This window comes from Orbicella faveolata, unplaced genomic scaffold (genome assembly GCF_042242905.1).
Source record: "Orbicella faveolata isolate gen_17 unplaced genomic scaffold, um_ofav_v1 contig_2, whole genome shotgun sequence".
In the NCBI taxonomy this organism is placed as follows: Eukaryota; Metazoa; Cnidaria; class Anthozoa; order Scleractinia; family Merulinidae; genus Orbicella; species Orbicella faveolata.
In genome coordinates this window covers 30,794,119-30,806,465 of record NW_028301547.1, presented here as the reverse complement: position 1 = coordinate 30,806,465, position 12,347 = coordinate 30,794,119, and the positions used below count along the sequence as shown (strand labels likewise).

Here is a 12,347-nt window from a genome sequence, read left to right as displayed (position 1 = left end):
CAAATATTAACAGCTCATCAGAATGTGTCACGCTGAATCAACATGTATTATTATGCGATGGACTGTCGGAGTGAGGGTGCTGCTGCGATACTCTTCTACTTGTTCTATATTTTCTTTCCAAATAAAACTTACGGGGCTTTCATATATAATGAAATGTTCACAAGGTAACGCTAGCTTTTGGCTTCAGAAAAAAATAAACAAATACTAAGCAAAATAAACTAGTTGTTTAAATATAGAACTCTTACTAAATGACTGCCAATTAAATCTCTGCACTTTAAAACGTCACCATAGTGTTATCGAGCGCAGAATGAACTGTCTTTTGAGTCCATCTTTCAGCTTTGTCCGAACGATTATCATTTTTTGCAGACAATCTTCAACCACTGATTAATAATGATCGTACAAGATATACCTTAGCCAATCAGAATGCAGTATTGCATCAGTATAATCCGGTAGATTTGTACTAATGATAAACAGATTACTGTACCGTTGTCAAGCACAAAAACTGTTGGTTATTAATTCTTACATAATGATCAAGAGTGATCACAATAAAACGTTTTCATGAAATCATTATGAAGACTGTTTGATTTTGTGAATTCTTTTGTTAGAAAACATTTTTGGACCTAGAAATTTTAAAGTTAAAATTGTAAATTTAATTTTCAAAGTTAAAACTTTAACTTTGCAGCAACTATTTACTTCTGCTGGCATGTTGACACGACCTTGTTTCCTTACTTATGATCAACAACACGCTCTGCCTCGATCTGAACCAGTAGGGAAGAAATGACTTGCATTTAATGTCTTTTTTCAGGTTTTCTGAACTGCACTTAACAAATCTTAAGAAAGAAACTGACATATTCATTTCCACTTGTCCTATTCGCATCCTTGGATGGGCCGTGGCACAATATTTCTCTGCAAAAGAAGTCGAGTGATACAAAACTTAAGCCCTGCAAAGGATAGACGAACATGGTTAAAATTCAAAAGGCTTGTTCAAAAGTTCCAAAACAAAAATTAAGGCTAAATGATAATTATGTCTTGAAACCTTTACTCAGTAATACTGCTTGTAAATACTTCTTGTAAAATCACGGTTCCTGTAAGTGAGATTAGTTTTTAGCTTCTGATATATAATAACGTTTTCCAATAACTTCCCTAATCTTCCCTATGTCGAATCGATGTGAAAATTATACACTGATTTGCTAAAATGAGCTTAGATCAGGAGCCATAATCGGGGAGGGAGACCGTAAGCGCCCGCTATTTCCAGTATTGGGGTTGTTCCTATCATATGGTAGAATTTTGCTATTTTTAGAACAAATCGAAAAATCGCCCGCGGCACACGCGCGTACATGCTGCAAGGTTTTTTGCGGATGTCGCGCGCGCAGGAAATGGCGCCTGAAATTCTCGAAATTTTTAATGCTTTTGGCCCACAACTCAGCGGGTTTTTGTCTATTCAAATTTTGCTTAAGTATTGTCGTCGTAAGGTGCACCAATTTGACTGAAGTATTACACACTGTCGAATTTAGGTGTGTCCCGTTTTATATCTCCGACCAAGTTGTGTTCCGCTGCTTCTTTTATAAGAGCTCCACATTACTCCACTCTAAACTTCAGATATGTTGAAGATTAATAGCTTTTCCACAACACAGCAAAAAACTAGTTGGATATATTTGGATATAGCAGCGTTTTAGGACTTCAAAGTTTCCCTCCTCTTGCCACACGCTGGCGGCGATTTCGCCAGATTCTATCGCGACCGAAAGCAATAAAAAATTGCAAGTTTACGTTTAGCCTGAATTGTAAGCAACGCTTGATGTTTCATCAAGGTCCAATTATCTTACGACTGTAGATACTGCTAAGCTTTGTTTGTGTAAAAATCCAATGAATTGTCTGTTGTCGATGAATAAGAGCGCCCGCCGATGCGTGTTTTGTACAGTCAGTAAACATGGCAAATTGGACTTCCGCACTTTCGAGTGAACATCGAACATCGAACATCGAACTCTTACAATATCTCTAGTTTTTAAATATGTTTCAGGTTGATAAATGTTTAAGAACATATTAAAAGCTTAGCTGAAAATATGTGAATACAGCAGAAATAATCAGCAAAGTTACGATGACGCCTTCTTTAATCAACTCGAACAACGATTTCGATTTAGTGTTGGTTGAGTTATGTATTTTATTTTCGCAGTATAAAATTTCACTACCTTCAAGAAACACACATGATGTTGGTAGCTTTTTGGCGTTGGTGAAAATTGTTGCAGAATCTCAGCACAAAATATTTGTTGACAAGTGAAAACACCGGCGACTCGGACTTGAAAGTGCACGCCCTGAAGCTACTTGTACGCGTCAGACTTTCCTTCCAAAAACTTTTGCAAACTTGCCAAACGAGCAGAAACAATAAGAAACTATCAAAAACAGGTTTTGGTTATGATTGTTTGAGAAATTCACAAATTACCTCGATACCAGAGTGGAGAGTTTTCTTACGTAAGCTTTATTCTTAAGTCAGAACAAGCAAAAGCTTACGTGAACAACTAGCACGAGAAAATATTTTTCATTCACAGCGCGAAATTGAAGTCTGATCTTGTTTTCGATCCTGAAAAAAACTCACCTTTTCCATTAGTACGAACAGAGCATGAAACTACATTTAAGCGCCCTGGTTCTTATTCCCTGTCATCGCTGTGAAAAATCCGCAACAGAATCTCACAACTCTCGCCTTTTGATCACGCAACAAGGCAACATCTGTCACAATATTGCCTTCTATATTCTTTATTTAACAACGCAACGGGTACTACACGACAACACGAGCGGACAATGTGGCGGATACCAGAGGTTCTACTTCAAACTCCCGAGGCCCGATGGGAGCACGTGGCATGACGTAATATGACAATATCCACGCGAGAACCCACGAAATGTGCGTAGATCCGTACGGATATATGTCGTCAGCTGGCGCAATTTGTTCTAAAAATAGCAAAATTGTCCCATATCATTGGTGCGCGCAGATCCCAATACTATGACTCCTCCTTAGATTGAAGATTGTTTATTTTTACGGAAATCGACATTCCAAGGAAGCGGCAAACTGGGCGCGCATCAATTAACAGACTATGTAAATTCAAAGCTTTCTAAAGTTTTCGATTTTATCTATTTTCCATTTCATTAGTACATTTCATATGTATAAAAGTAGCTTTGACACCTTTTGACCTGTGTACTTGTTTTATTTATCTATTTTCTCAGGGTCCATTTTTGTTTGCTGTTTTGTTTTAAAATGTATCGCGACCATTACTTCAATTTATCATTTCAGCTACCCTGTGAGAATAGCGTCACATATTTATTCTAGCTGGAATGTTATTTGTTTGTTGTTTGTTTGAATACCGCGACAAATACTTTATTCACATGGAACAAACTGTTGTTTTCTTGAGAAAACGGAAAATACTCAAACTACACTTTGAAATCCATGTCAGTGAAACATCGCTACATCGAAAACATGACTTTTCTCTCAAGGCTTGAGCGCAGTCGTGCTCGGACACAGGCAAGTATTGAAACCAAACAACGCTCGTAAATATTTTCAGCCACCTGAAAAATTAATTCTGTTGTCTCTGTTCTAAAAGTTAATGTTCATATTAAATGGTGTAGCAAGACACTGAATTGCCCTAGTCGATGATATTTTTTTCATTAACTTCCATGTTTAGCATTGTACTTATATCAGTTATACAGACGAAAAAGTAGTGCATGTTTATATAGATTTTGGTCAAGCCTCGAACATAAATGACCAAAAAATGATCGTGTTTACCAAAGCGCAGTTATAATTGTCACGCCGATAAAGTGATGAGCTCTATCAGTCGTTATAAAATTAAGTTGCTGTTCGTTCTTGAAGGTCTGACAATACTATTTAAAAACACAATTGATTTTGAGCAACTCCTTCTCTAAATTAAATGAATCGCCTTTAAAGTTCATTTGCGGCCTCGTATAGGGAAAGCATTGTTCGCACTGCAAATTATCATTGTTCTATTAAACTGGAATTGTTCTCGTAAATTGTCGTCAATGGTTCTCTGTCTGCAGCGTAAGTGGATCACTCCCTTCTTACATCTTCGTTCGCAAAGCCAAGCCGAGAGTAAGCTGGAATGCTACTTTAAAATCTTTGTTTTTCACAATGTTTATATAAAAATAATTTTGTAACCGTTACTAGTACCACCAGGTTTTTGTTCTGTTAAATTTGAATTCAAAATGTCGGGAAATAGGACTTCAAATTTGCATTGCGGAGAATATTCGGCCGTTTCAAGTTGTCCCTTAAAATAACAAATTGCGTTGTTCAACCTTTCAATTCAGTCTCAAGCTCAAAATATTAATTTTCCCCATTGATTGTCACACGTTTCTTTAGTTGTTATTTCTATGAATTTGGTAACATTTTCTTTGGAACAAACTTGACAACGCAGAGAGGTACGATGAGATTATATTTTGATCACTCTTGGATTGAACCCGTTAATGGTAAACGACTTAGTCTAGCGAAACAAGAAAACGACTTATCTGAAGTGAGATATTTCCAGGGTCCAAGAGCTAGCACACTGCAATCCAAAATGACTACATATTCGTTTGAAAGGACACTTAACCTGGAAGAAAAAGGGAAATTCCACATCAACAAAAAAGCTGGTTATTATTGATTGTATCGCTAAACACTTACCGTTTCACAATGATCTTACGAAAGTTATAATAATTAATGATTTCATTACGTCGTTGGACAAGTCTTCAATCTTCAACAAGTAAATTTAGATACCGTAAATCCTCGAATTAGCGCCTCCCGTAAAATAAGCGTCCCTTCGAATAAGCGCCCCTCCTATCGGCAAAAATAAGCGCCTCTCCTCGAATAAGCGCCCCCTCCTGTCTTCTCCTAAATTTGAAATAAGCTCCCCGTTGCGCTAATTCGAGGATTTACGATGAAACAGTTTGGTGGACAGTTGCCGGAGCTCCCGCAAAAATCAAACTGGCGACATTTGCGAGTTCCTGTGTCACTGACAGAAATACCACCTCACAAATTAAATTCTTCTTACTGATTACAATATACCCTGATTCCAGTATTTTCTCTCCAAGATGCTTAACAAGGGTCAGCAAGACATTGATATAGTCAGACTCTGATCACTCTTTGAACTGAAACCGTTCAATGGTAAACAGAGAAGAAAACGACTTATCTGCAAAAGGGTGTTTCCAATGGCTGTAAACTTGAACCAGGTTTCAAGAGCTCATACACTTTGATCCAGCAAGCTACACTTTCTATTGAAACGGTGTTTGCATTTAACCTGGTGATAAAAAGAGCAAAGAGCAACAAATTACGATACTTTTCAACGATGATCGAATCTCCAGTTGTGTTAATTTCGAATATTTGCCCCTAAATACACATTTACAGTGCTTTTCTAAAGCATTACGTTATTGAAATTAATGACGGAACAAATCTCTCGCAATCGTGTTACTTTTAAGAATTCGTTCGGACATCAGAACAATTCCTCATTGCCCAACCGGTATCTGAGAGTTTATGGGTTCAAATCCCGTCATGGACTGAGATGTTCAATTCTTTGCCACACGCTCACCACAGGATCAAAATTTCATCTTTCAGTGCTCCCGATCAGATTTCTCTACAGGATTACAGTTATTAAGGTGGTCAACGACAAATTCAAGTAAAATAAAGAAAGGGTTAACTTATCTGAATTAAAAGATTTTTTCCAATATGTCATAGTGCACCAGCTTCCAAGAATTACACACTGCAATCCAAAATGGCCACACTTTCTCTTCAGTATCAGAGTTCACCTGGCAAAAAGGAGATTAAACATAAAACGAGCTATTTTTTCATCAACAAATGCGAGTCGTGTTTATAAACTTAATAGCAGACAATTCTGCAGCGACTTCTTAAAGCAGGTATCAATACTGTATGATATAATTATTCAAGAAAACACTACATTTTTGTTGGCTGGCAAATCTCAAATAAACTTCCTGGTTCTGCCGAGGACATTAAAATAGTTGAATATTTTCTCTGCAAGATACTTTGAATGTATTGACATGGAAGGAGATTTTATTAACTTTGGACTGAAACCGAAAAAAACGGAAAATTTGAGGTGCTGGACTTATTGTGGAGAAAAAGTAGTTTCCAGCCATTAGCAAGCAGTGAACTACTGATTGAAACCACTGAGTCCAAGAGCCAACGAAGTTGCTTTTCTTGCACTGGAAAATTTTCAGTCCTTCGTTTCATAAATTTGCCAGAAACCAAGAGAGGCAAGTTGAAGATAAATTTCTAAAACCGGCAAAAAATATTTTATGAACGTTACTGCTGAGCTTTTGGTGGTACATTTAGACAACATTTCTCAGTTAACGAATAGAAAACTGCGAAGATAATATCTGGTCTATCTGAACCGAGATGTTTGCAATACTTAACTTGTACCAACGAACATTAGGGCCACGCACTGTTGTACAAAATGGACTTGTTTTCTCTCAGCATATCTTTCTTAAAACCTACATGAAAAAGAAAAGAGGAAGCTTTGATATACTGACTTAAATTGCGTTAGGTTTAGGAATTTGGTCAAAAACAATGCAGAGCTAGCGGTTTACAGAGACATTTAAAGCATAAATGTTACTCAGGCAGCGTTTGAACGTACAAAGCAGTATAAAATTATTATTTTTTTTCCAAACATTTTCCCTCAGGATGTACTCAACATGATAAAAGAAAATTAATTATTTTCTTTTTTGGACTGAGACTGTAAATGATATACCGGTAAGACAGAAGAGGCTAGATAAGAAAATTATGACGAGCTTACCTGTTCAGATGTCGTCCGCTTGCATCGAAGGGTAACACACTATAATCCAAAATGGCTGCTTTTTCCGGGTTCAATGCATTCTGTGTTCAACCTTGGAAAAAAGAGAGATGTCAATAAAAGAAGTACTTCTCCTTTTATTCAATAGTACAGTCTTGCAATTATTGTACAATTTTGCTATTTTCAGGCTATTATATTGTATTCGCTAGCCTGAAATCAAGACAATAGAGAAATGCACTTTATAGTGGTTACTGGCTTTCTTTTTGCTTAGAAAATCTACTGCGTACAAACGTGTTAGTTCTGGGACTCTGGGGGTATATTGTATTTCCTGATCAATATTGCTCTGAATTAAATCGTTTACCAGGGAAACGACGAACAAATAACAAAACTACAATGTACTTATCTGAAATCGGTCATTTCCTGTGGTCAACTTCCAGGTTGCGCTAGAGCCCAAGAACCACAACCTACAATCCAAAAAGATTTCGGTTACGTTTTAATTTAAACTACCATACACTAGAACAAAAAAAAAAAAAAAAAAAAAATAGAATTGTAGCAAGGGTCAAACTGAACCATAACAATACATTTATCGTGATAGCTACTTGTTCTTAGTCAGAATTTTTTAGTCAAACTTTGCTATAAGGTCAGATCATACTTGTAAATTAAAGATAAAGTAAAACCTAGAATTTACCTGAAATTAGAGTTGATCGCAACAAGCATAAAGAGGCTGATAAGGAGAGAACGGAGCTCCAAAGCTGAACACGGCTGCTCATAATGGTTACATTTCCTTTGGATATCCCTCTGTTCGTTTAGTGCGAGGCGGGAGAGACGAAACTGGCAAAAAATATATTCAGTAGGTCAATCAGTTAGGTAGTTAGAAGCCGGCCACACAACGTCGGTCAATATCGCCTGCATTAACAAACTTCTTAATGTTATCTTAGAAGTATTTTATTTGGAGTGAGATAGTTTTAGTGTTTTCGCCAGAATTCAAAGCAAGTTTGTTGAAAATTGGTTCTATATTCGTCAAGTAATTTCTGATTTCACGAAAATTATGAAAACATGAGGATAAATAAACAATAGCCACAATGCAATTATAACTCAAATTTGCCTTTATGTCTGAAATTCTAACGAAATGTTTTGATATTACTTACCCGAAAATGTATCAGAAATCAATCCTGGAGTAAGGGAGTAGGATGGCTGTATATCATATCAACAAAGCCGCGCCCAAAGTAAAACCAGTTTAACTCCAGTTAAAAACTTCACGAGCAGTTAGTTCAGCGATTGTATTGAAACAAACTGTTCGTGCATGAGAAAGGAATTTAAATCCTCAGGAAATATTATTGACGTAATTTTAAAACTGTTGATATTAAGTCAGTCAGATCTTCATATCCTTAGCAACTCAGAGCATCGGAGCAATGGACAACAAGCCGGGTCTAAAACCACGGTCGCATTCCACAGGTCAAGAGTAGAAATCCCTACTCTACTGATGAATAACTATGCCAAAAGTTTCCCCTCGATCTAAAACAACATTTTCGCAAAGTACTAGGGCTAATTAGGGCTAGGAGACTGAATCTTGGTGCTGTTTATTTATCTGAAGCACAGTGACCTGTACTCTGACCTGTGGAATGTGACCTTTAGTTCAGACCCGCCGTGGACAACATAAAACAGTTACAAAAACGACGAACGAGAGAGCTAGTAAATTAACTTATTTCTGAAATGTGGTATTCAGTAAGAAACTTTCAAACCTACTATTCCGATGTGCTTGTCTAAACGCACTTGGTAATTCTTTATTCCGAAAGTTTCACACCCTCCCAGTATTCAACAATTTCTTCAATGTGTGGACGTAAAAAATTGCTCATCGAAATGGCTATACTAAACCACTAAACTGCGGAAAAGTGCAGGCGTAGCGAAAAGCGAACAAGGACATGAAAAGAGAAAACGAAAGCGTAGACTTATCTGCGAAGGGGAGTTCGTACATCCACGAAGATGCTGCTTCACCTCCACATCACACGACGGTTTCTGACATTAAAATGAACGGGATGTCCTTTGAGACTTCCTTACATACTTGATTAAAATTCATTCCACCTACTAGAAAGGTGTTTGCTGCATCAGAATATTTCATTGAGATTTCTGTGCGTCAAACAATAGAGCATACAGTGATATCATTAAAAAAATATCGAATAAAGCACGCACTCAGTCGTAAGTTATTTTCTTCTAAAAAAGCACAGGTATTTCAAATGAAATTCGTTGAATAGTTTTCAAGAAGTTGACTCTTGAAGTCGTGTGTGATATCTTTAAAAACCCCAAGGAAAGACTGAACATGTGTCTTCGGGAGCTTGAAATTCATCGCCGCGTTTTAAATGCACAACGTGTCTTATTCTCAGTTGTGTTGGCATTTTACAGAGCCAAGCCCTGAAAACTGAAGGTGTGAGATGTTTACCAAGATAGGCACGGAAGGCGTGCTCGAACTATTCGGTGACAACACTGGGACTGTACAATTGTGTAAAAGCAAAAAATATAAACATATCAAAAATAATTCTGATAAATGTATTTAACATCAATTCTGTCTTGAATTCAAAACATGATTTGTTTCCCACAATGGAAGGATTTGAGTTAGAGACAAAACTAGAGGTCCAGAACAATGCTTTTCTCTGACTTTCCCTTGATAAAAATAAAATTTCTCTAATCAAATAAATAACAGATATAGTAACGAGTAGTAATAAGAGAATTAACCAAATACCATTTTGTAACTCAGACCATTATTTTCTTGTTTTAACTCCCCCACCGTAATAACCGAACCTCGCTTGCTCGCTTCGGTTATTACGGTGGGAGGGAGTTAAAACAAGAAAATAATGGTCTGGGTTACAAAATTTTATTTGGTTAATCCTGTTATTACTACTCCTCTTATTACTACTGTGAAGAAAAAGGGGAGCGCCCGAACCGAATTAAACGGGATAACCGGGGAGAGGGATTCACTATTTAGACATAACGCGACCTGTGTTATACTGTTCGAACACCGGACATGAGCTGTCAACTTTCCGAGGCCATCCAAAACCCCCCTCCAGAGCTTCGTGAGACAATTTACAAGGAGTATCTCGCAATAAAAAGGAGGCAAAAAAAAGGAAATGGATTGGGATGAGGTACATGATGATATTGAAGAGGCGCCCTTCTGTGAAAAACGATCAAGAATTGTAAAGGTCATGTTTTACCGTAAATGCAACTCCTGTCGCCTAAAAGGACATGTTACGAGTGTTATAAAAATGGAGTAAAACACTATCTCGGCTACCCCATATATGACGAGAACGACTACGCCGAAATCTTTCAGAAATTTTACTGAGCGGCGGCGATATTAACCTTCGTTGGAAGCAAAAGTTTTGTTTTGAAATCTGTGAGTTGCGTGACATTTTTCTCAGAAAGACTGGAACCAAATATAAATATTCCCCAGGCCCTTGGACGAGCAGTACTGAAAACATGGAGGACAACTAACGATTCTTTTGTTTGGGCGGAAAAACGAACCAGAACAGAATCACAAAAATACGCTCAGTCAACGCGCTGTAAGTTATTTTCACCACAGAAGATGTCGAAGTGAATCGAGCAGGAGAAAACGATAAAATAACAAGATTTGATCCCAGCGTTCGATCGATCGTAACATGAAATATTCCTTGAACAAGGGACTCAATCGAGCCCGTTTAAGTTTTCTCTGCTTCTCGCATGGCTTCAACGACTTGATATGTTATGTGTCTGGCCTCTTTCTGCCAAACGGGTGTAGAAAGTTCCATGAAAATAAAGCAAATCGCGTGGAAAAGCACAAGCATTTTGGCCTTCAGAAGTACTGTTGGGATATAATTTATTCAGCCAATCTCTAATTATAGTTCATGATATCTTGTGTTAACTACATGTAGATTATAATATTATGATATGTTATTTCTCTTGTCTACAATATTTATATATTCTGTAACTCAAAGGTACACTCCATTGTATTGGCAGGGTAATGAGAAAAGACTGTACGAGTTTATAGTGAGGCATTTCTTAGCCTGCTGTTCTGAGGTAAGAAATTTCACATTATGCTTTGCTAAAGATACATTAGTATTGCCTGAAGTTGTGAATTGCGAGCCATATCATAAACTGAACTGACTCTTTTTGTCAGGATGCCAAAGGTCAAGAGACAAACGTGGAAATAGAGATTGCTGGAGAAAAGGTGAGTTGACATCCTAACTTGTGAAAACAAATCATTTTGGGTTTACTGTGCCATGCATCCTACCATTACCACTTGAGAAAGTTTTTTCTTAAAGTTTGAATTTTTTTGATAACTTTTTGCTGGCCTCTGTTTGAACCAGCAAATCAAAACATGGGACTGTTGAAGGTAAAGATGTTAAATTGTGAAATTCAACATTTCAAAAGTCTCAATCTGTGAACATTTGAAACCAGCAGGAAGTTGTCACAGTTTGATATGCAGTTTCAAACGAAAGCCATCAGAAGTTTTCAAAAAGATGGCAAAAAGTTGTCAAAATCTAATCAAAAACTTTTTTAGGTGGCATAGTAAGGTGAATAGCATTGTAAAATAGTGCCCTAGTGTCCAGATATGCAGTAGTTGTTTTTTACACATAAAATGCTTCTTAACTCTTACAGTAAATATAGAGATGTACTATATTCAAAATGTACTAAATTAGATCTTATTGTTATTTCAAGTTGAGAATAAACTGATTATTTATGGATCTCTGTACTCCATGCTTTTAGTTCACAGCTACAGGACTCATGATAATTGCAAGAAACTATCTTGATGTTTACCCATATGACAAGTGGAATGCAAAGGTAGGTCAATTTTATTTCAATCGCGTTCTGTTTTTTGAATTCAGATCATTATGTCTGCACACATCAAGCGGTTTTTGTAATCAGGAGTGTGCAATGTAAATTTGTATATTGAGAACTGTTTAGATTGGTTTCATGATTGTGATTTCTTGAGCTTACATACATGTATTACAAACTTCTTTTACATATAAACCTTTTATGATTATCTTAGCATGCTCAAATCTGCTTTTGTCATGTTAGACAATCCCAGTGTACAACCAAGGTGAAGAATTTCAACCAAGTTCAATTGAGGTTTGTAATTACTGAGCTTGACGTCTGTTGATTAACGAGCTGTTGTAGGTCAGTAGTTAACATAGCATGAGTACTTGTGTTCTAATTATTTCAAACTGTTTGCAGATGGTTGATTGTGAAACTAAACCTCCTCCTTTGTTAACTGAAGCTAATCTGATCAGTCTAATGGAGAAACATGGTATAGGTAAATTGCAAAAGCTCAATTTGCAAACTTGTTCAAGATTCAATGTCAACATTTATTTTACCATACATTTTCAATGATAATATTCTCCGTGGATCCTTGAGAGGATTAGTTTGGAGTCATGAGTGATGAAAATTTTTTGATATTACAAGGAACAATCTCATTTTTCTTTATTTTACTTTCTATTGAAATCTAGTGAAATTATATGATTATGCAAAGCATACGTTGAATTTTATTCAAACATTTCTCTTATTTAATGTACAATTTTCCAAATATACACATATTGTAACCATGAA

General features: G+C 36.7%; 2 protein-coding genes across 2 annotated transcripts in view; one reads left to right on the top strand and one right to left on the bottom strand.

Moving 5' to 3' along the window:
• LOC149112819 (adenosine receptor A2a-like) overlaps nt 1-12,347 on the bottom strand; it is a 45,439-nt gene that overhangs the window by 18,565 nt on the left and 14,527 nt on the right. The window lies entirely within an intron of this gene.
• Nucleotides 1-12,347, top strand: part of LOC110051589 (DNA topoisomerase 3-alpha-like) — an 80,366-nt gene that overhangs the window by 55,922 nt on the left and 12,097 nt on the right. The window contains exons 17-21 of the mRNA XM_089288630.1: nt 10,758-10,817; nt 10,918-10,968; nt 11,508-11,582; nt 11,820-11,870; nt 11,976-12,054. Coding sequence (XP_089144756.1) covers nt 10,758-10,817; nt 10,918-10,968; nt 11,508-11,582; nt 11,820-11,870; nt 11,976-12,054 — 316 coding nt within the window. The remainder of the gene's footprint in view (nt 1-10,757; nt 10,818-10,917; nt 10,969-11,507; nt 11,583-11,819; nt 11,871-11,975; nt 12,055-12,347) is intronic.